Raw genomic sequence first — 26,436 nt, forward strand, 5'->3', positions numbered from 1 at the left:
CTCAAGAATAAAAGTGTAATCTACCCGTGTTTATTCAAGCTCTTTTGAACAAAAAAGATTAGTAAAATAATTGTTTAAAGAGTTTCCATACCGAACAAATTCAAGTGTTTTGACAAAGCTGAATGACAACACAACTATATATTAATACATATGACGTAATCGATCTAAGCATAGCTAAGTTGATTAAGATATATACCCTCAACTAAAAGGTGAAAGCCAAAGATTTGAATTACCAGTAATCCTGCCCTCATCTGTTTCGTGGCCGTATGCTTTGAGGCATCTTTTGGTACGAGTAAATTACAGATCTACAATGATAAATGTACGAAGAAGCCACACCTGCGAGCGGAAATGCAAATAAGTAATGAATAATACCATAGGATGTGTACTAATTTTGAACTCATCCACCTCCGGATCAACATTATAAGTTGGATGTATCCCTTCTAAACCTGTTTGTATAAAACAAGCATGTTAAAGGATGAAAGTCCCATGTCGGCTAATTTAGGGAATGGTCATGGGTTTATAATCAAGAGATACTATCTCCATTCGTCCGAAGCCTTTTGGGGAAGCTCAAAGCAAAGCCATGAAGGTTTATACTCAAAATGAACAATATCATACCATTATGAAGTGTTCATCTACGCACGGTTTATAATTAGAGGGTGTGAGTATAGGTAGGTTGACACATACAAACAGAAAGGAAGAGTAGAAAAAGCCCCAGGCCAGCCTGCTTTTTGCAAGCTTCTTGTTTTGGGTCCTTGGAAATAAAAATAATAATTCATTATTATTACATATGAACAAATAAATATAAATGTAGGAGGCCGATTCACAAACTTAAGGACACTTTTTTTTCCCATCTCATGGCCATCCAGACAATAACAAGATTAAAATTTGAGGGCTTACTGAGCAATATATGAGAGTTTTTTTGGCAATGATGGCCACTCTGGATCAGGGATCTCAACTGATCTTGAATTATGCCAACTCTTGAAGAACCAGATGGAGAAAATTGATTGCTGGCTTTGTCTCAGCGACAGAGCTTATCAACACGCCAACAATCGACATTATCGAAAGAGTAGAATGTCCAAAAACAATTTACTGCTTAATTATTGCTCTCTCCCAGATGTATATAGTGGCGTACTTTACAGCATTCGTCGCACGGGACGTGCCCTTTCAGACGTTCTCTTCCCTCTTGATCTCGTTTTCTTCCTGGCCAGATGCTGAGTTGAACTGCTCTTGTAACTGAAGGCCAAAAATTGAACATGAGTTTGTCAATGAGAAATGAAGTAGGCATCAATTTAATTATGCTTGGTGCAAGTGTGAAAGACGGGTTTATAAGCAAGCAAGGGCAACAACACTTGGATCGGTTTTGGGTTCAGATGATGAAGGAGCTACTTTTCGGTAATTCGTGGTAGGAGTAGCAATGGTGGCGTCGACAAGTTTTAGGTAAGCCCTGATACCAGATTGGAAATTTGGAAATAATGCTCTACGTTTCTTATTGCTAATCGAAGTACTGAGCTCTCTTAAATAGAGAGAAGAACACGAGATAGATATAAACTATGATGATTACAACAGCCCAATCTTATATGACCGGAGAAGTTAGGTGTGTTAGACGAACACGACTCTCCACAATAGTATGATATTGTCCACTTTGAGCATAAGCTCTTATGGCTTTGCTTTAGGTTTTCCCAAAAGGCCTCACACCAATGGAGAGAGTATTCTTTGTTTATAAATCCAAGATCATTCCCTAAATTAGCCGACGTGGGACTTTCATCATCCAACACCTCCCCTCGAACAAAGCACACCTCCCCTTAATTGAGGCTCGACTCCTTTGGAGTCTTAGTCATTTTTTACTGCCTTCGAGGAGGCTTGACTCCTTTTTTCTTTTGGAGTCATTTGTTCGACATTTGAGGATTTACCAATCTATTGGCACGACTAAGTTTAGGGCATGGCTCTGATACCATGTTAGACGAACACCATATTCTTTGTTTATAAACCCATGATCATTCCCTAAATTAGCCGAGTGAAACTAAATCAACTCTATAAATGCTAGGTGAAGTAAACAAGAAAACTAAAATGGTAAATACAAGTCAACTAGGAAGAAAGATCATGGACAACTCACTTGTATGTATTTCAACTTTTCAGAAGTCAACTCATAAGTCAAATGCGTCATTCTGGAAAGAAAAAGAGGGTCACAGATAAATATCCACTACAAATATGGTCTAATACATCTATAGAACTTTGTTGTTCATGGACATTCTGGAAAAATATTCATAACAAAATTCTAAGAAACTCACCTAGCTTGAAGTTCAGAGACTTTACGCATCAGTAAACGCTCTCTCTCAACCGCTGCTGTTTCGGCCTGCCAAAAGAGGATCTCTACGTATCAAAAAGGGTGAGGTTCTTTATACCTACCTATCCCCACTCACACCAATTTTTCAATAAATTTCATTTGCCCTAGTTTCTACACATTCATTTTCTTGTTTGCAGTCGTATAATCAAGTTGAGGTTGCCACATTTATAAAAGCATATAAATGTAACTTCTTAAGATTTGTATGTCAAAGATCTCTTCAACTAATTGCATGAGGACAGGCATTATTTGTCAGTAGCTCCCTCAAATCACCACATCATATATATGTAGAAGTTCTAACAGTATTTAAAAATGCATTTATGAAAATCCAGTAAGAGACATACTTATATAAAAGAGAATATCATGCCAAATTAAATCTACAAAAACAAAGATAGTCTGAATTACAGCCCCATTTGAGCAACTGAACACCATTACTTACAAGAAAAGTTCAAACAAAATGACTTTGAACGTAAAAACTGTGTTTTAGGTCAAATGAAAGAGTACTACCTATTAATCAACCAAATATTTTCTAGAAGCAATACGGTCGAACGTATACAAAGGAGCAGTAACAAAGCTCTCATATCAAACGACAAACAAATATTTTTGAGAAGCAATATGGCCTAACATATACAGAGGGGCAGAAATAAAGCTCTCATATCAAACGACAACCAAATATTTTCTAGAAGCAATATGGCCTAACATATGCAGAGGAACAGTAAGAAAGCTCTCATATCAAACGAAAACCAAGGAGGTGTGATTTTCCGTAACCACAACTTACATAAGCAAATCAATGGTAAATCAGAACTATAACTAAACAAGTGGTGAGGGATGAAGAGGAAAGAAGTGGAAAACAAAGCTTGTACAGAAAGAAAGCGTGAAGACTCAAGATAATGAGCTAAATAAGAAAAGCTTGCTTGTGTCTGTTTTCTTTTACTTCCTTCACCCTAAATAAGCCAAAAATATAGTTAACAACAATAATCAATACGCGCAGGCAAGAAAATAAGAACACATTATCAAGGGAATAATCACGTTGAATAACATTTTTAGTGATTACAATTTGCATGAGAATATCAGCTACGGTTTTACAAACATTTCTGAAGACAGTTTCGATTGGAATATTGAATATGTGCTAAGCAGTTGAAACAACACATGTTCATATGTGGACTCTAAAACGATAATATTAGAATGAGTTCTTGCCCTCTACAGGGCAGAACATGAATTTTCTGAACTCGGAGGCATACACAATAATAAACAATAATAAACAAGACTATGATCCTGATTTCATTATAACAGAACAAAAAATCTAAGCCAACTTAAAGTATATAGTTGAACGTATATAAAATGTACACTGATTGCACTTACACTTCCATTATTCTCCAAACTTCGAGGCAATGGAGGCAACTTTCCATTTTGAGTAGCTTGTATTTAGAGAGGGGGAAAAGTATCACACACACGTTAGGTAAAGAACCCTAATAATATAAGATGATCATGTCAGCCATCCTATAAAACCATTTTACTTACCATCAACCACGTCTGCTGTTTGTAAGCTATTCAATAAGTTCACTATAAGATCCTGGAATCAACAGAAAAGCTTGTTTCTTACTGAACGAAATTCTTTGATGAAGGAATTTAGGAGACTGAGGGAAAAATTCAACCATAGCCTTAATGTTACTTTACCTGTTGAATTGAGGTCTGATGGAAAAGATTCTGAAGATGAGGCATAAGAATTGATGTGGGCATGTTGATGTTGCAAGCCTCCTTGGGGGGTTGGCTGACAGACTGAGAACAGAGAAATTAATATAATAAGAATAAACAAAGGTTTATTGATTCATACAGAAAGCATATAAAATAGAGTTTTTTCTCTTTTTTTTTTTTTTTTGACAAAAAAAACAGCTATATTGATGTATAAAATTTACGGGAAAAAAAGTGAAGAAAGCCTGCAATCCAAGGGAGTTAACATTAAACTTTTCTAATAGGTTTTTTTCCTTAAATTAAATAACTGAAACACATTCTAAATATTAAATGATGTTTATAGATAAACAACAAATATACCTTGTGGCAGGTCTCCAAAGCAACCAACAAGAAAGCAAGAAAAAGAACAGGTTTACAAAAATAATTATCCAGGGAACAAATGCATCAGTATACGATACTTGTAGACCAAAATACAAAACATTTTTTTTGCCTAAAAGTACTTTTGCATTACAGTAATCATATGGAGACGAAGCAAGCAGGGACATTATCCAAACCTGCTTGGAATCAAATATCCAATCACCAACACTAGCCGACTTTCGTAGAGGTGAGTTCTGAACACACATCAATGTAACAGAATTCAGAAAATGAACATCAACTAACCCAGGTCATTAGCAAGAAATGATAACAAACCTGTGCAGACCGTCGTGAAACCATGCTCAATGGAATATCCTAAGCCATATTTCAAGTCAGTTCCAGACAGGTTGTATAAAAAATTAAAATTATTGTATAACCTTACCTTTACGAGATCTAGGTTCTCTGACGTCACTGAAAAACGCCCCTTAATTTGCACAAGATTAGCTTTTGATTTGTCATCCATTGAATCTCTATACCCTGTTGTTACAAGAGGAATAAAAATATACAGTGAGAAAATACAGGTGAAAGTATTATTTTCACGATATATAACAGTAAGTGTCACTGTATTATTCAAAACAAGAATAAAGTAGATAAAAATGAGATTATGATGAGATCAAGATGCAAGCCATGCTATGCTTTAAACTGATTAGCCCAGGATCTATGTGATAGGCCCCAAAATATTTTGTCAACTTCAAAATGATTTCATCTATGAATCGGTTGGATGTATTCTCTTTAATTGAAAAGATTATGTTTCATTTAGCCAAAAAAAAAAAAAAAAAGGATTGAATAAATGTGATTCAATCTTGACTATCAATTAAAAGTTAAATATGAGATCTTTAACACATCTAGTAAATAGCTATGGAAAGAAAAATAATCACAAACGAAGCTGCTTGATTTTTTCTAGTATTTTATCAGTGAGAATGAAAGTTTCTATTTCACTACAACAAAATTTAGAAGAAAAACTAGTTCAAGAAACAAAAACAACAGGACCTCAAAACAGGGTCAAATACGTTAAGACAACTTTAGCCACACTCCGCTGGCTCCTCATTCTAAATCATTATGTAGCGATGGTACAATTTTTTCCTTTTTTTTTAATCACAAACTAGGCTTCCCTTACATACGAGAGCAACAGTAGAACAGTCTGGGTTTAATGGCATTTCCTAGTAAACAAAATGTTTATCAAGTGACCACATTACCTCCAGAAGGTTTTATGGGAGCTGATAGGCTGTTTGCTGAGGCACGGTTTGGCAGCATTAGTGGACCACTGAAGCTTGGAGCTTGCCGTGATTCTCGACGATTTTTTTCAGTAGATGGTTGAATTTCAGATTCAAACCTAAAAATCAGCAACACAAATATCATTGCAACTGTCATTGCAATAAACCAGCTCGAAACAATAAGTTACTTAATTCATGTAAAGGGTAATCAGTTCTTTTATCTCTTCTTGTTCCACCCAACCCTTGATCTGAATCAGGTAGATAACTATAGTTCAAAATTAATAACATGGCTTCACTAACAAAATATAAATCCTTCGTTTTTTTTTCCCTTTTTCTTGTTGGGAAGGCCTGAAATTAATTCAAACGGAATACATTTTACCAATAAATTTTAAAAAGTGGCCTCTGCTTAAAAAGAAAAATTACAAAAGGTGGCCTTTACCAAAGAACTTTGAAGTTCTTCAGTCAAAAAAGGGATCAAAGACTCAAAGAGATTGATTTTGATAGAGAGGTCAAAACTGGATTCTTCTTCATTGCTACAGTGAAGGTAGGTCAGACAAAATTGTGTGGTTGCAAGAAAATTTGGGCTTCTCTTGCACATCTACCTCTGATAGCAAGATCCCAAGACTGAGTTTGCCTCCTACCAGGTTAATTTAGACTAGTAAGGGGCCAAAGAAAGTTAAATTTTTCCACGATGGTCCAAGGCGGAGCTGTTATTCTCATTCTCACTAAGTCTGCATCCATGTAAAAAGAACGAGATAATGATGAAGTTTGCTATGAGATGGTTTCACTAACACCAACGCCTCTCTAAATTTGTGATGGCTTTCTGTGCCCTAGAGATACTGCAGACTGGCTCACAAAGATTCCCTTGGTAGTGGCTAAACAACACCGCTAAAATGCTTTGCCATTGTGGTACTAAAACCTTTTAATAATGCCAATCAAAATTGAAATAAATGCAATAGTTTTTGAAGAAAGGCCGGTTGGGAATTTTTGGCATAATCATAGAAATAAGATCTTCCTCCCAACACTTCAACGCCATTATTCATATAGCACTATTTGGGTTTGGAGGAGGGATATGAAGATGATATCTGGCAGGAATGACAACAGATAAAGACTGTCGGGTATTTTACAAGAAAGCAAAAGGCTTACAAAAAAGAAAAATCTTTGTTAAAATGAAAGCAAGATTCTCATGCGTTAATCCACATTTACTCTAGCACGAAAACATTCTATAATAAGTAGGAAGTACATTTCTATCATCATGCTTATGCAATGAGAAAAACAAGGTACCGTACAGGAGTGCATAAACATCACTCCTGCATACCAGCATCATCTCAAGAAGCAACATGAGAAAACAATGAGACTTACAAATACGAAACCATGAAAAAGTACAAACCTATCAGATCCTCGCACTCTTTCTGATAAAGAATGACTAAGCACAGTACCAGGTAGAAGTGGACCACTTTGAGTTTGACGACCTTTTGGCATTTGGGTTTTGGTTTTGCCTTGTACACTGTCTTGGCCAGATGTAGAAGCTTCTGTTTCAGTGCTAGTTCCATTTCTCTTCCATCCAGTTGTTTCTTGGAACCCAGCTTTCAGCATATCACCTTCCATAAAGTTTCCCTTTTTGTTCAAGCACTCCGCTTTTGGCAACCCCTGACCACTTGCCCCTACTCCATGTTCATCCTGAGATGATTCATTACATGAACTGAAATTCCTCAAACTAGATTGAGAACAAAAGGCATCCTGACAATTACAAAGAATACAAATGAGCACATCAAACGAATAGAATACTTAATGAACTCGCAGAAAGAAAAGATTGAAGTTGGTAAAACTCTAGACCTTAACACGACAAGTATTTATATTCTCCTCCTCGTCCATCATCTCTTCCATATCATCATTCACCTATTCATTAATATAAAAATCAATGACAGAACTCATATTCTCTAACAAAAGGCCTGTAATCGTAATCAATTTGAATTTGTAATATGATCCATAGCGCAGCAAGGAAAAGTGACATTTACCAGGGAAGCTTGGGCTTTCAAATCCTCAACATCAAATTTCCATGCGCTAACTCCTCGCTGGTACTCACTCTGGTGAAGGCAAGACATGATACATCCAGTAAAAAAAAAAATTAAAGAAAAAGACTGTGCACGGTGTAAAAAGTATAAAGAATTCCCCTTTTTCTTGATTGAAAAAATTGGAGAATGTCTTAAATGTAATGGTAGAAAAGAATAGACAAAGAACCACCATGTAGGAACAACGAGAGTGATAACTAGGGTCATTGAATTGTCATGGCACAGACAATACCAACACTTCCCATAAAACCTTGCGAAAACGCAATTATATAGGATAGACTCCTCGAGTTAAAAATGAGAAGAAAGACCTCACCAAATATTATTCACGGACAACAGGAGCTATAAAATGAATTTACTTGAACAAGTAGACTGAACTGATTTATATGTATGTACATAAATAAAACAGAAGAAGAAGAAATATTTCCAACCTGTGATAATGCTTCTTGCTCTGCTGAAGGCATTTTCTTTAAGGCTAGCTGGGCAGCATCTTTAAGCTGAAACATTAATTAATCCATCAGATTAACAAAACCACGACATATTTGTTGTAAAGCAGTTAAGAGGTTACCAGCAGGTCCTTCACACGAAGTGAAAGAGGAGGCAAGTCAGCAAATAATTTCTTCAAAGAAAGCTCTGGAGGCTTAGCATTCTTGAAAAAGGAGTGCTTTAAAAGTTTCTCAGCTGTTGGCCTCTTGGATTGATCTTTCACCAGGCACATTGCAACCATTTCTTTAAAAGACTGATTACAACTGGAAATCCACTAATTAGAATACATCTATTGAACATTTACAAAGTACGATTCATGGCTTTGGTCCAGCAACTTTTAACCTTTTAATATGCAGAATACATTTATTAAACATTTACAAAGTACAATTCAGGGCTTTGGTCCAGCAACTTTTAACCTTTAAATGTGTAGAACACCTAATATGGAATTATTGGTAGTCTTGGATTAAAATGCAGAATTGCCGTAGGATGGAAGATAAAGCTATTCTTGAGTTCAAAGAGCATATATACAATAAAAAGTGAGCTGAAAGCCAGACTAGGTGCATATAAGTAGATGAATCAAAGCTACAAAAGACAGGAAGATAAATATCAAATTTTGTTTGTGGGCTGGGTAGGATCTCATTAGTCAGTCTTAGACCCTTAACAAATGCTTGAGCTTTAGAACATAGTAGCTAACTAGGCCTATATTAAAAATGTTGCATCACTGGGATGGTAAGCTACCTAAAACTGGTCAGCACAATCCCAAGCTCAAGAAAGCATATAGAGGAAATATATGTTGAGGATTATTGGGATTGGGAGTGTCCCACATTGGTTAATTTAGTGGAAGATCATGGGTTTATAAGTGAGGAATACTATCTTCATTGGTATGAGGCCTTTTGGGGAAGCCCAAAGCAAAGCCATGAGAGCTTATGCTCAAAGTGGACAATATCATACCATTGTGGAGAGTCGTGATTCCTAACATGGTATCAGAGCCATGCCCTAAACCTAACCATGCCAATAGAATCCTCAAATATCGAACAAAGAATGGCGAGCCTCGAAGGTGTAGTCAAAAGTGACTAAAGTGTCGAACAAATGGTGTACTTTGTTCGAGGGCTCCAGAGAAGGAGTCGAGCCTCAATTAAGGGGAGGCTATTCGAGAGCTCCATAAGCCTCAGGGGAGGCTTATAGTGTGCTTTGTTCGAGGGGAGGATTGTTGAGGATTATTGGGATTGGGAGTGTCCCACATTGGTTAATTTAGTGGAAGATCATGGGTTTATAAGTGAGGAATACTATCTTCATTGGTATGAGGCCTTTTGGGGAAGCCCAAAGCAAAGCCATGAGAGCTTATGCTCAAAGTGGACAATATCATACCATTGTGGAGAGTCGTGATTCCTAACATGGTATCAGAGCCATGCCCTAAACCTAACCATGCCAATAGAATCCTCAAATATCGAACAAAGAATGGCGAGCCTCGAAGGTGTAGTCAAAAGTGACTAAAGTGTCGAACAAATGGTGTACTTTGTTCGAGGGCTCCAGAGAAGGAGTCGAGCCTCAATTAAGGGGAGGCTATTCGAGAGCTCCATAAGCCTCAGGGGAGGCTTATAGTGTGCTTTGTTCGAGGGGAGGATTGTTGAGGATTATTGGGATTGGGAGTGTCCCACATTGGTTAATTTAGTGGAAGATCATGGGTTTATAAGTGAGGAATACTATCTTCATTGGTATGAGGCCTTTTGGGGAAGCCCAAAGCAAAGCCATGAGAGCTTATGCTCAAAGTGGACAATATCATACCATTGTGGAGAGTCGTAATTCCTAACAATATATTCACACAAAAGCAACATTTTCTTGTAGGAATAAACTTTTCATCCATATATAACAGTATTTTACATAATAATATGACAGTAGTTGATTGGATAACTCCAGTCATGAGGGGAAAAAAAACCAACGAAACACCAATACCTTAGAGAACTTTTTATCCCTATCATAATCCAGCCCAGGAGGAGCATTTTGTATGGTCATAAGAAGCACCTATCAGAAAAACAAGGGAAAAGGGGACGGAATAAAATGCAACTGTCAGACGAGATAGTAAGATATCGTGGGTAAAGCTCAGTTATGTATAAGTCAACATACCTTCATTGGAGGATATTTTGAAAATGGTGCATGACCATGAGCCAACTCCAATGCTGTAATACCAAAAGACCAAATATCGGCCCTGCATATAATGATGAAAGGCATATATGAGAGGTCTCCCTACATTATTTTTGGGAGTATTTGGTACTCGATGGTGAGGGAGGAGAAACGGGTAAACCCATGTTACCAATTTAGCATTGGCATCCAAAACACATGAAAAAAAAAATTGAACAAAATCTAATTACTTCGTTTAACTCATTAGACGTTAATTATTCATTTTATAATAAGAAAGATTTAATTTCAAATTCAGCACAAGTAATTTATTCATCAAATATTGCTAAAGAACTCAATTCAACTTCATACAATTAATTACTTATTACAAATATTGTTATATTTTAGGCCATAAATAAATGAGAAATTTCAAAGATCTCATTCATATAGGACTTTACACAAAAGAAAAATAATTATAATAATAGTTCATAAATACCAACCAAGATCATTCTATTCCAGGCATCATATCTCAAGTTCCAAATTTCATTCTTAAAAACCAAACACTCCCTTACAGTTTTCTACTGAAACTGTCGACCATCTTTGCTTTGAACAAGTCAGGAAAATAGAGGTCCATTAATAAATAAATAAATAAAAGTTGCACAAGTACGAGACACGAATAGATCAAAACAGATTTCAAGGGCGTGAGGTAGAACTTTTGGTGGAGATTCTTAGACTGCATGAGAATGTTCATTTTCAAGGGAGTGAGATAGAAGACTTTGGGGACTCAAGCCATCTGCATTTTTTTTTTTTATGAAATCATGTTTCAGAGAGTCATTATGCCCTAATTCTTTAAGTAAACAATGACCTAGTGAAGGTCATTTGGAAGGAAAGATGCCCAAAGAAGAAAGAAACTATTGGTGAGGAATCTTTGCTTTAGTGGCTGACAATATAGAAAGGTTCAATTACAATGTCCAAACTAGGCTCTAAATCCCTGTTGCTGTGTGCTTTACCTAAAAGATGCATAATCTCAAAATCACTTTTTTTTTTTTCAGTGTCCTATCAGTTTGAAATTTTGGTCTCTTCTATTATGCTCTTTCAGGGTTGGTGGGGTGCTTTGCTTTTCTGTCAAAGAAAACACAGCATTTGTTCTGCAGCCACAGGTTCAAGGGTGTCTATAACTTCTATGGGAGCAGGTGCATATAGGTTGGTTGCAACTTTTGTCTTATCAATGAAACTTTTGTCTTCACACACAAAATAACATTAAATAAAATTATTTGCCACGATGGGAATTGGGGAAGCATGTAATAACTGAAACAAACAGCATTCAATCCCCGAACACTGGGCATAAAAGGATCTAGAACTCTATAGTATGTCCTCAATAGCATGAAACAAAAAACTATTAACTCATTGTGACAATAACCCTGGTAATTGTACGATAATATGTGATCTGCAGTCAATATCAGACAAACTCACTTGGAATTATATCCCGTTCCTGGTTGCAATACCTCGGGCGCCATCCTAAAATAAAGTTAAATAGGTAAATACTTGGGGATCAAAAACACAAGAAGGTTGAAAAGTATCCGCCTAAAAAAATCCTACCAGCATGGGGTTCCCACAAAGGTATTTCTGGAGCGCTGTCTATCACCTGTATCAAACATGCAAGCTGAAACACCAAAATCAGCAAGCTTCACAGCCCCATTACCATCGAGTAGTATATTTCCAGCCTGCAAACACAAATATTAAAAGAATAATAAAATAAGAGCCTTCACAATGTACAGTTAAGATTGAATGGGAAAAAGGAAAACACCAAGAGTTAATCTGAAAATTATGGTGTCAATGGACCTTCACATCCCGATGTATGTGTCCTTGTCGATGAAGGTACTCCAAGGCTTTAAGAGTTTCTTTCAGGACAGAACCAATAGCAACCTCTTCAAAGCCATCTGAGTATGCTGTCTTAATTAGGTGCAAACAAGAACCCTCTGCCATGAATGGCATGACAACCCAAAGGTTTCGGTCAACAACAAATGAACAATAAGCCCTTACGAGGTTTGGATGATCTATCAAACTCATTGTTTGAGCCTCCCTACGTATATCATCCTGTCAAAAGACAATCCTCTCTTATAATTAGACATAATGAAGTGTCACTAACTTAAAGTTGTTATAGTATCAATTAAAAGAATTCTGAGTAAGCATTTAAAGACTAAAACAAAAGTGGTTAAGAAAAAAAAAAAAAAAACTGAGAAGGTAAACAGAAAAATATGAGAAACACAAGAAAGCCAAAAAATAACATTAAGAAACCACAATATAAATAATCCATTGGTGCCGATGTTCAAAATACTGTGGTACGGAAGAAACCAGCATCCAATGTTCAAAATACTGGGGACCCCGCATATCATTACCATTACAAAAAAGTATTTCACAATCAAGAGATGGGAGCCATGACCACCTTTCGGTGCGCGCTACTCAATCTATTGTCTTATGACTTTGGGAGAAACTTGGGAAGGTTATTGATTATACCTGCGTTCCAAGCAGATGATAAGAGCGCATTTCCTATCCCTTTTTTTTTTTATTTTCGTAGCAACAATATTATCTTAGTATCTTATTAACAAAGTTAGAGAAGCCAGAGGGAAACTTTCATAACTTTATCACTTTACAATAGCAGAAAATATAGAAACCATTCTATAGGGAACTGAGTTTGTTCTCTTTGATATGGTATTAACATAACATATTGACTAGGTTTCTACTATCTAGGATTTCTTGCAGGCTCGGTCAATAAATAAAGCCAGCCTTCAGCATAACACCACCCACCCCAATGCTAAAATCATTCAGTTCTTCAACCTGCTCATGAAAAATGGAGATATTGATCATCCCAAGCTTTCTTGACGCCATTTATCTCCCACATCCACGGCATATATTTTCACAGTAATCTTCATCTCTATCTACCTCAAGGCTCAAACTTTCCGATGAGGTAAGTACCACAAATTTCTAGTGAAATATTTGTTAAACCAAAAATTAGGCCCTCGTTCCTTGCTTGCCAGTGTAGCGTGAATCAATCACGAAAATACGGAGCCGAAGAACAATTACACTGAAGTCACTTCAGTTTGTATACATAAACTAACCTAAAGCCTAAACACAAAAGTTTTCGTGTACAACAATACCCATGTCACAAAATTTCTACCCGCAAAACTTGGGAAAAAACAACAAGCACCTCTGTAAGAACTCAAACCAATTAAATCAACAACAATTCAAACCCGATCTTTCACAAACACAAAATGAAAGGTCAATTAAACTATTACAGAAACACAAAATGAAGCCAAATTGACAACAATTCAAAGCAGAAACAAGAGAAGAGCATCAAAGCAAGAGTGGAAAACTCACTAGATTACTATTACAGCGATCAAGATCCAAACACTTAATGGCAACAACTTCATTGGACGGAGTATAGATCGCTCGAAAAACCGTGGCACTAGCACCATAACCAATCTCTTCAAGAAGCTTATAATCGGTGGAATTGGCGCTGTAAGTCCTTTGCCGACCTCCCATCCTTCCCATAACCTAAAGAGCACTTGACAAGCAGAAAAACTCCTACCGGAAAACCACTGTAGAGTAGAAAATCAGTGAAAAGAAGTTGTCCAGAGGTGTGGCGATAGAGCAATCGGGTCGTTGACCGCCATTAGAAGCGGTAGAGAGAGAAAGAGGAAGAGAGGAGAGAGAAAGAGAAGAAGAAGAAGATGTGGGGGTGAAGGTGCAGAGAGAGAGAGAGTTAAAGGGTGATGACGTGGCAACGGCCCACACAAGAGCAAAGGAAAATGGCATTCTTCAAACCAGCAGCCCATTGGTGATGCCAACCAAAGTCTTTCCAAAGTACTCATTCTAAATAGTTCCTTCCATGCTTTCTTTCTCCCTTTTGTCTTAAATTATTGCCCGTTCCATTGTTCAACGCATCGTATCATCGACTCAAAAGCTTATAAGTTAATATATCGTTGATCAACGGGTCGGAGTAAAGATGTCTATTTAATTTGTCGAGTAGAAACCAGCCCCAAATAAGACGGAGATTCTTCGTTTAAACAGGGAATAAAAGAGGGAGTAGAGAGAGATTTCTCCATGTTGAATAAAATGGGTCGGGAACGCCCCGTCCCCGCCCCGTTTTAAATAGAGACATAGAGAATTTTGACAGGATGGAGAATGAAATAGATGGTTGAGATGGGACGGGAAGCCTCCACCCTGCCATGTGGACATCTCTAGGTTAGAGGCTCGAAATGTCTCGTTTTTCACACTAAAAGGTTGAGATGCAAAAGGAATAAGAGAAAAGACCTCGTGGTTCATGATGTTATTTTGTCAATATTTTTATCTCTTTGGTTTTGACCCGTTACCTCTTGAAAAAGTCATACTTACTTTTATTTTTATTCTTTTTACAAATGTCACCCTTTATTTTAGCATAATTTGAAAGTGAAAATCTTGTATTTTACGAATGACACACCACAAATAATTTTTTTTTTTTTTTTAAAAAAAAACTATAGCCCATTAAAAAATAATAATTATCTTTTTCGATCTTTTCTCGGTACTCGGGAGGGAGGTAGACTATAGATTGAGACGAAACCGTAATAGAGCATAAGGAATTTGATTTGAGCCAGAATCCGAATCGGGGAGGTGATAACAGGATTTGGGTCATGTATTTATATTTTTATTTTTAATAAAGGTAAAATATTAGTTCGTAAAATATTTATTTATTTATTTTCAAACATTTAATTAAAATTTGGAATTCTTTGAATTAGGTAGATCGAATTTTTTAAGCATTTTTATTTAGAAGTGATTTATAGCATTTCTCGATGCAGTCATCATATCTTGACTATGACGTGCTACATTTTGTTACACGATTAATAAAAATAAAAAATAAATAAAAATGTCTCAGAGAGAAAAAGAACTAACTACTATTTTCCTTACCTGAGGGGATTAGGCTGTGATTCATACCCCTGTCGTTTGCTTTCTGCTAAGTATCCATGTTTGGCTTGTTTATTAACTTCTTGATCCATACGACAATCCTCACTCGGTTCCTTAGCAAAAACTTTGTAGGAGCAAGGTTCCTTGTAAGGGATTCGAAGGATGATGCCAAATCAAGTGAGGGACTTCCATGTGATGGACAAGCTATGTGAAGAAGATCGACTAATTTTCTTAGTTGTTGCTCTGTTGCCCCTATAATGATCATCGAAAGCAATGGAGTCTTTTGGTCTATAGTTATTGCTATGGTGGAGAAGTTCCAGTTCAGGTGAGGTGGGTGGTTTTATTCTGCCATGGGAGCGGTGGAGAAGCGTAGTGTTCATGAGGGAAGGATGAAGGGGAGGGACGAGGGTGAAAGAGAACAGATAGATGAGGGGATTAGGCTGAATATGTAAAAAGTTCAACCGGTTAAAAGATAGCAATCCTCCTATAAGTAAAAAATTCAAACTCTAATAACATAAATTTAACCAAACATAACTTGATTGGTTAGAACGTTTGTAACGTTCTTCAAAAGTCGTAAACTCGAACTTCGAATCTTGACCCGTACTTATGCCATTAAAGCAAACTCGTGAAGTGAAATGGGTATCGAGACATAGGACATAGTCATTATAAAACAATGCATGTTTATGTAGGAGAAAAGAACACGAGGATTGTACAAACACTATTACAAAACCAAAGGCATGTTTAACCAACCACCATGAACACTATCCTTTGTCTTCCTCTTTTAAGTTCTTGTCTATGATCATCTTCATTCTCTCACCTCCAATTTCACAATTTATTCAAACAAGTTTTTGCGATAAATAATAGAAACCCGTGATTAAATAAGAGAATTGCTAATCCTAGGTCCCGAAGGGGGATGGATTGTGAGATCTCACTCAGTTGGAGACAAAATAAAGGAAAAACTCAAAGACAATATCTGTTAGCGGTGGATTTGGGTCATTACAGATAACCATTTCAAAAAGATAATTTGTGTTATGCGTAAACGGTTAAGGTATAATCATCGACCAAGCAGTTAAAGATTCGAATTCCACTTCTGAAAAATAAACTAGTATATATATATACTAGACGTTTGGTAATTTCTCCTCCGACCAGAATAAAAGATCCCATTGAAGCGGCTAATATATATATGACATAGACTATGACATTGGTCTCTATATTATCTTATCATAATTTTAAAATTTTGAAAATTAAGATGATTTATGGGTTTAAGAAGGCATCAATGAGAGTGAGGATCACTTCGAAACTCGTTGAGAATAGGCATTTTAGGGCTAGATCTAAAAGCTCTCTAACGTGGTGCAAATTCTTCGACCATGAGAGGCTCTCTTGGCAGCCATGTGAAGCTTAGCTTACTATAGCATGCAGCCGCACGATGGTTCAACGGTGGTAGGCGTAGGAGCGCTAGGTGAAGTAGTAACAAAGATCTGGTGGTGATATCAGTGCACTGTAAGCATACTAGCTCCCTCGGGTTTGCTCTTTGACAATGTTTAGTCGTGGAGGAACTCGTAAAAGTCGTAAAATTTACTTAGAAACCAAACCAAAAGTCCATTTTGATTTCCAAAGTTTGGCAGCCGCCCATAGCATTTGGTCATGCTAGCTAGAACAGAAAGTCTTTTGGGTGCTTTCATTTCAACGGTGAAAATTCATAATTTTACACCCATTACGGTTGGTGTACTGACCTCCATCATCAACTATCAGTGTTCTTCCCATTTTACTTTTCACCCCTACCACAATTCATAACCTATTTTTACCACAATTCATAACCTATTTTTACCACAATTCATAGATTTTCAATTTTATTATCCATCTTTTTTAGGACTAAATTAATAGTTTTCTATGGTTGTCAAGTTCTACAGATAAAAATATCAAATAATTCAATTAAAGTTTCCATGAAATTAATTCGAAGCTCACTTCAAAGAGACCAGAAACATGTATTAAGCACTGGAAAAGCACCCCAAAAATTTTGAGTTCCAATTTGGAGAAATGAATACTCAATCTACTATAAGCAAGCATAATATAAACATCAAGGTAATATAAGTAATAAATTTTCATACTTGATAATAGTCATCAACCCGTTACAATGCCAGCCAAAACGTCGTTCTTGCCTCGAGCATAGATTGTATAAACTAATCTAACTGCATCAAGCCATCCGTCGAGCGCATCCCATGAGTCAGCAACCTGATATATAATAGATAAGGTGATCATATAAGTTCATAATTGTTGGTCATAATAGTGTATGTGTTATGGTCCACGAAATGGTACAGGGATATGGTACGATGTAAGTTGAGTAACCAAACGAAACTATGGGAGTCTCAATGTGATCAGTGGACTCACTCTAATAGTAGTTTGCTACTCGAACATATCAGACATGATAATTTTTCAGATATTGTAAAATTGAGGGTTCAATGTTCAAAAGATCTTTCTTTTCTTTTTGTTATTATTCTCTTTTTCGTTACTATTAACTTTTCTTTTACTTTTTCTTCCCCTTTTTTCATGAGTGTCTAGGTTAGTTTGGGCATACCTCGATTATTTTCATGGAACAGTCTTTTCAGCCAACTACATTCGACTTTTTTTGTGAGTGTCTAGGTTAGCTTGGCCACTTTCATGGAAAATCTTTTCAGCCACCTACATTCGGTTTTTTCGTGAGTGTCTACGTTAGCTTGGCATATCTCAACTATTTTCATGAAACAATCTTTTCAGCCAACTATATTCGGTTTTTTCATGAGTGTCTAGGTTAGCTTGGCCACTTTCATGGAAAATCTTTTCAGCCATCTACATTCGGTTTTTTCGTGAGTGTCTACGTTAGCTTGGGCATATCTCAACTATTTTCATGAAACAATCTTTTCAGCCAACTATATTCGGTTTTTTCATGAGTGTCTAGGTTAGCTTGGCCACTTTCATGGAAAATCTTTTCAGTCATCTACATTCGGTTTTTTCGTGAGTGTCTACGTTAGCTTGGGCATATCTCAACTATTTTCATGAAACAATCTTTTCAGCCAACTATATTCGGTTTTTTCATGAGTGTCTAGGTTAGCTTGGACATATCTCGACTATTTTCATGGAACAATCTTTTCAGCCAACTACATTCGATTATTTCGTGAGTGTCTAAGTTAGCTTGAGCATACCTCGACTATTCTCATGGAACAATCTTTTCAGCCAACTACATTCAATTGCCAAGGTAACTTCTAAGTTATAGGTAGGTGGTTGTCATGGCTTAAACTCATTACTTCGAGAACTTTATTACTTGCATGAATTTCTCGACCATTAAGCCAACTCATACCGTTTCCTCTTTACGATCCAACTGGAGAGGTTTTTTTTAAAAACTTCCTAGAATTGGGTATCTTCTCCTCTACAATTTCCTACCATAAATGAAATGGTTTCTTATTTATTAAAAAAAAAAAAAGACGTAAAAGCTCAAGCTCACCAAGAAAACTGGTCCATGGATTGTGTCAATGCAAAGTCCAGCGCCCGGCGGTAAAGTTAGATCTGCACATGCTGATACAGATACAATATCTGGAATGTCTACTTTGATTGGCATATCGCCATTCAAGGTACTTCCAGATCTTCCTAAAGCATTAGGGGATGTTTGTATTTGTTCCCCCCCTATTTTAAGCTGAAAGAGGGATTGACCACAAGTAGTTCAATATCAGTTTCAACCAAATCACATAAACGCACCCATCTCCCATGGCTGACTGATAAAATCTAAACAATAAAAACAGATAGAACTTTACCTTTTGCAAAACATCATGATTTAGAAAATACTGTGAACGTTTCCAATCACTGTGTGGAGCAAGTGGCTTCCCTACAGGAGGTGCAGTCAGGTACCCAACTTTTAGATAGGGTAACGGCAGCTGTAAAAAAGGCAAGTTCCAGAAAAGTTCATTGCACCAAAGTATAATTCCGGATCAAGGGATGTCACCAGAAAGTAAAATCAGAATATATGATGAGTCCGAATTTACGGGTTACAGATGTCTTGGAATCTTAAAAAATACAGTAAAATGCTTGAATGGGTATATGCTGAAGTTATAACGACATGACACATCATGGCCATACTTTTGACTGCTATAGTAATCTTCATTGAGAGACACAGCCTTTCAGACTTTGATCGAAAGCAATACAAGTGTAACAGCCCAAACCTACCTCTAGTAGATATTGTCCGTTTTGGTCTGATCAGCCTCACAGTTTTAAAATGCGTTTACTAGAGAGAGGTTTCCACATCCTTATAAGGAATGTTTCGTTCTCCTCAACAACCGAGGTGGGATCTCACAATCCACCCCCTTGGGGGCCAGGGTCCTTGCTGTCACATCATCGCTTGGTGTCTAGCTTTGATACCATTTGTAACAGCCTAAACCCACCGCTGACAGATATTTTCCGCTTTGGCCCTTTACGTATAGTCATCAGCCTCAGGGTTTTAAAAAACATCTCCTAGGGAGAGGTTTTCACACCCACCTTTATAAGAAATGTTTCGTTCCCCTCTCCAACCGATGTGAGATCTCACAACATGAAACTTAAACACATGACATGCCCCAACCGTTGATAACATTATAGACGTAGACATTGACAACTTCATTTATTTTAGAACTTTGTACAGATATTTCTCATCTCATTAAAAGACCAATACAGCGCATATTAAACTAAACCATATAAACACTACAGAAAGCTTTCTGGTCTACAAATATTGAGCAAATAATAGAAAATAAAAAGGGGTCAATTGTGATGCATATTATTCGAGAGGTCAGACTAACCATTGAACGAACCAACCGCAAGGCACTGCTGTAAACCTATTAAAAACAAACATCAAAACTTCAATTGAAGCTTGTCTGTGAAGAAATAAATGACTAATCGGAAAACAAGAGAAATGGAAGAAAAATTGAAACTTTAAGCTTCGGTTATAATATTTAAAATGTTTCTGTTTCCTTTTCCACGAACAACTAGAAGTTGGCTTAAAAAACTATCGTACTTGTGCACAATTACGTGTCAAGTCTTGGTAAAAAGTGTAAAAGACGCTGAACAGAACGGAACACAATAGTTGGTTTCTACATCAGGCACAACAACACGGAAATTATTCGAAACGAAAGGACTGGGCTTACAGAGTAACTTGGTTTTAAAGCATGAGCAGCTGCAATATAAATTGCAGATTGGCTGTACAACTCATTGGGGGAAACATCCTTAAAGTTCCCTGTTCCACCAGTCCGTAATGTGTCCTCAGCGAGTCCATACTGTAGAGGTCAGAAATGAATTAAGATTTGAGCAAATTTATATTATCTGATCTAAATCAATCAAGACAAAAGTTTTCCATTGCTTGTCAATTTATATAAACAGCACTTAAGAATCTTCTATACACATCCCTACAACACAAGTTGATGAGTCATTCTAAACATGGCGCGTTAAGCAGATGTAAGGTCATGTAATTTCCATATATGGGGCAGGCAACGGACTCACCAAAACAGTACCAAGATTGTAAATTGCTCGATGAAAATCAAATTGCAACTGTATAGCTGCACGAAACTGCAATTGGAAGACAACTGAGTTACCAACAACGCACAGAACGTAACAGTAAGTGTTAAACAAAAGGCTGCAACTATTTGGTATTTAGATGTTCCCAAATAAGTGTTATTGTCACCTTACTGATAGCTGTTCTTACAATTGTCTGCTTTTCTCGTGCTGGCACAATCGCACTGAGTTCCTGAAATGGATCATGATATACGGATATTCAATAAAAACAAGTTTCTTACACATATTGCTTATGGTTGAGTACGTGGAGGTGGGCAAGAGAAACTATTTCAAATTGAAGATTAATCTAATGCGAAAAACATAAGTACCTGCAGAGCAAGCCCCCAATTATTTAGCGCCTGAAATAGATCCAAAAATAGTTAGCCTTAAGGCATTTGCAAAAAAAATAAATGCAAAGAATTATTTTAATGTTATGGAGGCTTATCATAGAATCAACTTCACAAAGAGAACACAATGCAAACAAAGAAGAAAATCGAAGAGATAAATTTAAGCACATGTAGGTTTACTACCAATTTCTTGAGATGTACCTGGGGACTATTCCAGTTGAGTTGGACAGCTTTCTCATAATTTTTGGTAGCCTGAATGATAGAATAATTGAAATGATAAGTTCAAATGAAAAGGAAAAACAATTCCTGAAAATTAGCGCCTGCATTTTATGTGTTTTACCGACACTTCCAAATTTTCATCACGGAGTTGATGATGAAGTATAATTAAACCTTTTACACAGTTAACAGCCTAAATGATACTTTTGAAAGAAAAGGCAAGTTCCTTTTAAAAAATAAAATAAAATTGTAAGGAGGGTGGTGATTCAAACTTTCAACGTGTTAATGAGGCAACTGATGCCTTCACCAAGTAATGAAATTGATGATATAAAATTAAGGAAGGGATTTCAATTGTAAGATATCTAATGAAACCGTCGCTCAAAAAGAGAAAGAAGATAACAAAAACTGGAGGAGTTGCATTGAATCAAAGTGATCACATTAGCACTGTAAATAGCAAAATTTTAAATCCTTCTCTATCCCCAGAGAAGATGTAGATATAACCCAGAAAATGAGAGCCCCTCCTTTCTACCAGAACAATAATTACACTAGGGATGAGAGATTTTCCAAATACATAATGACAAAAACTCATTAGGGATGAAAGTACAAACCTGCTTCCACAGTTCTTCAGCCTCCTTCGTACGACCACGCATTTTGGCCCGATCAGAGATTGCAATAGCCCAATTATAAAAAGCCTGGAATGCATCCAAATACATTCAATCATTAAGACAGCACCAACGATGAATTTTGCAGGTCAGGTGAAAAATGCATACAAGTATTTTCTAAATCTGCCAGTACCAAGTATAAAAGAAGGCCTACTTTCAGCCATGGTTTATCAAACCCTAAGCAGGAATAAATAGTTACTACGTGAAAAATGGGCCCAAGGAAAATTCATTCTGATTCATCTTGCAAAAAAAACGAACTCAATAATCTAAATAAGTTGATTTCTGGCAGAAGCAATATTCGAAACTCTTCAAAGTTTGTCCATCTTTTCCTTTTTTTTCCCCATCTTCTGATCACATTGTTGGCAATAGCATCCTAACTAGTAAAAGTACAAAAAGGTTTCTTTTTTACATACATCGTGAAGTGTTGGGCAAAGACGGGTTGCCTCATCATACTTTTTACAAGCCTCCTCAAGCAATGCATCTTTAGAAGGTGAAGTGGAATCTGGACTAACATTATCTGCACTCTCCTGCAACACCAGATTAATAGAGTTTATTGTGATATTGCTTATAACAGAATGTAGAGATCTGTTCATTTTACGGTGTATTATTACAATGATGTTTTACTTGCATTATCCAAGAAAATTAAATGTTTCATCGTATTTCATATCCTTGTCTTTTTACATAAAATTATTGACACTAGGTACTGGAAGGTGTCAGGTAAGTTGTGTTATATTTTTATACCAACACAGAATTCAAGTGATCTGGAGTTGTTTTAGAGACCCGTCAATAATATCTCTCTGCACTTTACAACATTATTGATGAAGAAATAGAGGGGTAGAAGAAATCCAGTTTCCCAAAATAGATCATATAAAATCTCAGACCTGGAGGACCAAAGCCCAATTGTATAGAGCATCATAGTCTTGAGAATTTCTCTCAATTGCACTAGCATACCTGCAATTTTTAAATGGAAAATATAATGTTTATAAACAAAGGATCTCTATAAGAGTAGCCATTTTTTAAAGAAAGAAATGGATTCCATTTCTGATAAGAAATAACTATAATATCTTCTTTTATCAATAATCTTAACCAAAAGGCAGAAAAAAAAAAAGGGTTCTCGGTCTTTCTTTTATATATACTTGTTTGGCACCACTCATATGTCTTGGACATCATAGTTTAATTTTTGCGAGGCGTAATAATCTTTCTAACCTAAGAACAATTCAAGGGGGAAAGATATGAGCCTTAGTGAGATCTACCCTCCTACAATTATCTCCAAGCAGACATACCCAAAATATCTTGAGGTGATTTCGTTGCATCTCACCTATGCCACAGGTGGTTTGCACTTTTTTTTTTCCTTTTTGGTTGCAGTGAAAATCCAATTCTCATTCTTTCAATGCATTACAATGACACAACTAGGCTCTGACACGACACAAGATCCTATTGGATGAAATGGGGAAGTACAACTGGGCCCCGATTTCAATAGGAATTCAAAGTCCAAGTTACAAGACCTATTATGAGAAACATAAACCAAGTAGATGCAATTACGAAGGACAAAAAGTATTAAGATGATACCTCTTAGCAGCAAATGTGAGAATTCGTTGGCGAGAACGGCCCTCTTCATCAACACCTGTAACACTGCTGATCAACTCCATGGCAGCTCTGCTCTGTTCAGAATAAGGCTGTTGTGGGCTATCTTGATTAAGACTGAAAATTCATACAGTAAAGAAAGAATACAGCTACTGAGACAAAACGTGGTAACGTAGAAAACCCTACTGCAATTAAAGATTCCACTGATAATAATAAGCATTTTCTTAATCCAAACCAAAATCAAATGGAGAGAGAGAGAGAGAACTAATAGATCAGTATGCAAAAAGGAACGGATAGGAGTATACATAAACATAAATGAATTGACTAATTCCAAAATGAGGTATGCTTAAGATGAATTGACAATTATTGGGAGTGTAAGTGGTTCATGTTGGGCTAATTTTGAGCCCGAACCAAAACCAAGCTGCAAGATATATTTCTTTTCTAAGGTTAATCAAACGAAGCACGTTAGTATAAAAATGAGCAGGCCAAACAGATAACATGTCAATTTATCATTTCAGTTAACCAGTTTCAAGATTTGTACAAGGTACATGAAACACAAACAAAATTAAAACTCTTAATTGGAATTTTTGTTAAGTTAATACCCAAGGAGATTATGGGCGATGTGCAATTGGAATAGGCCGTACAATCCAATTTGACCAGAAGTAACTAAATTGAAACCAACTACACTTTCCTATCACTTTAATAAAAGCCTATTTGGGTAGAAATGAAATAACCAAAATTTGAAGCCACAAAATCCAATTCTATAGCAACAGAAGTTGAGAAGAAATCAAATCCAAGGCAAAGCCAGATTCAAAACCAAATAATAAGAACAAAACTTGTTTCAAAACCAAAGTCCCAAGGAAAGACTTCGTTTCAATAAGCCAAAGGATTCTAGCTCTTTTACCACTAAAATAATTACATCCAAACCTCAGAAACGGGAACATATCCTGTTTTGGGATAATGTAATGAAGGACAGAATTTAGTCTGTTCATGGGTTGAATTGGGTCAGGTTGAAGCAATTTTCAGATTTAACAAAAACTTCGGGTCAACTGAATGGTAAATCGGAACGACCAGATTCTACACACAAGGTCTGCCCTATAGAATTCAATATGATCATCGGATTTGCTAACATGCAAAACAAAAAACTCTCCTAGAGAAGCCATTATACTAACCGTAACAACAATGAATAGTCCCTGACAGCATTCAATCGTTCAAAGCAATCATTGTATCTTACCCTTCTAGGAAGAAAATCTGCTATAGAGAGTTTGAGAGAATCGGCTTTAAAGAATTGGCAGGAGGGTCAATCAGATGGTGAAAACCATCGTTAGAGAGAAGAAAACTCGCAGACGCCGAGCAAGCTGGTTAGAGAACTTTTGATGAACTTTGACTTTCAGATATTGACTTGTTCAAATGGGAGTTCCTTGATTTTTACGCCTAAACTATTCTTCTTTGAAAGAAAACTACTACCCCATTACTATTTTTAATGAAAATTCGGCTTTCAACCTTCAAGCTTAATAAGAACTGTCGTAAAAATCAGGTTGAACAGTCACCATTTACCATTCAATTTCAAATAATTGGAGATTATAATGCATTATTAGAAAGCATTCGATTACCAATCAACCATATTCAGTATTCTCAAGTACACAACAAACCTGTAACCGTCGGGCTTCTCGCCTTCAGATTCGTTAACGCTGTCGTTGCCATCTTCACCTTTCAATCCATTCAGCAACTCTCTCATTGTAAACGTCCGGCTTCCTTCATCTTTACGCAGCGTAGGCTGCGAGTTCTCGATGCCGTTGGACGGGATCGAGGTTCCTTTAGACTCATCAAATTTCGGATCTGAAACATTCGTCACTACCTGTAATGGCAGTGACTCCGATAACTGTTTCCTTCGAGACGCCAGCTCTGATTCTGCTTCTGCTTCTGCTTCTACATAAACTGATTCTGATTCTGATTCTCGTTCTAGCTGTGATTCAGCTTTGGGAATTGCGTCTGCTATGCGTTCTGGCTCTGATCTGGACTCATCGGTTTGCTCTGATTCTGAAGAAATTTGTGGCTCAGTTACGATTCCGTTCTGCAAATTATTAGGTTCCTCGGGAGTAGTCGACATGGTGAATTGGCAAACAGGAAGAGAATGAGATTGAATCAAGGCTCCGGAAAACAAGCCGATCGAAGATCCGCGAAGAACGAAATTGAAGGACGAAAGCGATTACCAATTCCCAACCCCCTCGTGGAACCACTCCGCCATTGTTGAGTGTCACAAGCGACTTACACTGTACGTCCATTTTTTTTTTTTTTAATATTATTTGTTTTAAAAAATTTACAGACTTTTAAATTTTATATATATATATATATTATTAAAATTTGGTTTAAAAATTAAATATTTTATTAAGAAAAAATAAAAAAACCAAATAATTTGAATATAATATGATATTAATACCTTTTAACTTATTAAAAAGAGTGTAAAATATTTATTTTTTTAATTTAAATACTTCGTTCATTTTTCTATATATAATCTTTTTAACAAATTTCAACAATATCTTCGTTAGTATTTTCAATAAATGACATATTTTGATATTTGGGATTTTAAATGTTTTTAAATATTAGTATTAATTTTAAAATTTTGTTTCTTAACTTATATATAATAATAATATAGTTTTTAATTTCCGATGTAGGTCCGAAATGAATACTATTTCTACAAATTAAGACATTTAACTTTAAAAATACCAATATTTAACCTTAAAAAAGTGGACGTAATTTTCGAAGTTTAGAGATTAAATATGTAATTTAATTTATAAAAAAAGAAAA

General features: G+C 36.3%; 2 protein-coding genes across 5 annotated transcripts; both read right to left on the minus strand.

Moving 5' to 3' along the window:
* Positions 1-58: 58 nt before the first annotated feature.
* Positions 59-14,090, minus strand: LOC111453842 (serine/threonine-protein kinase BLUS1-like). 2 transcript variants are annotated; one of them, XR_002712313.1, is made up of 22 exons: positions 13,710-14,090; positions 12,174-12,428; positions 11,931-12,055; positions 11,805-11,849; positions 10,341-10,422; positions 10,170-10,238; positions 8,299-8,469; positions 8,162-8,227; positions 7,680-7,748; positions 7,498-7,560; positions 7,052-7,401; positions 5,644-5,780; positions 4,830-4,924; positions 4,724-4,762; positions 4,588-4,644; positions 4,019-4,120; positions 3,863-3,914; positions 3,704-3,759; positions 2,289-2,353; positions 2,114-2,165; positions 898-1,233; positions 59-336 (listed from the first exon to the last, which is right to left on the minus strand). XR_002712313.1 is itself a non-coding variant. In XM_023095109.1 (21 exons), exons 1-21 carry the CDS (start codon positions 13,881-13,883, stop codon positions 1,165-1,167), a joined length of 2,193 nt encoding a protein of 730 aa, XP_022950877.1. In that variant the 5' UTR covers positions 13,884-14,090; the 3' UTR covers positions 760-1,164. The 2 variants fall into 2 exon arrangements, 1 of the variants encoding a protein (XP_022950877.1); XM_023095109.1 differs by lacking the exon at positions 59-336 and having other exon boundaries at positions 760-1,233.
* A 3,131-nt stretch (positions 14,091-17,221) lies between these two features.
* LOC111450247 (protein HLB1-like) lies at positions 17,222-25,925 on the minus strand. 3 transcript variants are annotated; one of them, XM_023090288.1, is made up of 15 exons: positions 25,281-25,925; positions 23,614-23,745; positions 22,926-22,995; positions 22,458-22,571; positions 21,991-22,074; positions 21,368-21,418; positions 21,149-21,178; positions 20,950-21,012; positions 20,769-20,834; positions 20,417-20,545; positions 20,072-20,107; positions 19,058-19,177; positions 18,751-18,939; positions 18,607-18,685; positions 17,424-17,504 (listed from the first exon to the last, which is right to left on the minus strand). In XM_023090288.1, exons 1-14 carry the CDS (start codon positions 25,736-25,738, stop codon positions 18,617-18,619), a joined length of 1,611 nt encoding a protein of 536 aa, XP_022946056.1. In that variant the 5' UTR covers positions 25,739-25,925; the 3' UTR covers positions 17,424-17,504; positions 18,607-18,616. The 3 variants fall into 3 exon arrangements, with proteins under 3 accessions (XP_022946039.1, XP_022946056.1, XP_022946047.1); XM_023090279.1 differs by lacking the exon at positions 17,424-17,504 and adding an exon at positions 18,384-18,516 and having other exon boundaries at positions 18,588-18,685; XM_023090271.1 differs by lacking the exon at positions 18,607-18,685 and having other exon boundaries at positions 17,222-17,504.
* Positions 25,926-26,436: the final 511 nt, after the last annotated feature.

This window comes from Cucurbita moschata, unplaced genomic scaffold (genome assembly GCF_002738365.1).
Source record: "Cucurbita moschata cultivar Rifu unplaced genomic scaffold, Cmos_1.0 Cmo_Scf00001, whole genome shotgun sequence".
NCBI lineage: Eukaryota > Viridiplantae > Streptophyta > Magnoliopsida > Cucurbitales > Cucurbitaceae > Cucurbita > Cucurbita moschata.

Bases quoted from the DNA above. Each gene is read 5' to 3' on its own strand.
- LOC111453842 (XM_023095109.1), bottom strand. From the start codon at position 13,883: ATGGGAAGGATGGGAGGTCGGCAAAGGACTTACAGCGCCAATTCCACC. The intron at 10,239-10,340 runs GTATGTTGACTT...TTTTTCTGATAG, and splicing joins CAAAATATCCTCCAATGAAG to GTGCTTCTTATGACCATACA. The intron at 1,234-2,113 runs GTGAGTTGTCCA...TTTGGCCTTCAG, and splicing joins AAAAGTTGAAATACATACAA to TTACAAGAGCAGTTCAACTC.
- LOC111450247 (XM_023090271.1), bottom strand. From the start codon at position 25,738: ATGTCGACTACTCCCGAGGAACCTAATAATTTGCAGAACGGAATCGTA. The intron at 20,835-20,949 runs GTGACAATAACA...TTCCAATTGCAG, and splicing joins TAAGAACAGCTATCAGTAAG to TTTCGTGCAGCTATACAGTT. The intron at 17,505-18,750 runs GTGAGCTTGAGC...ATTATATATCAG, and splicing joins TCCATGGACCAGTTTTCTTG to GTTGCTGACTCATGGGATGC.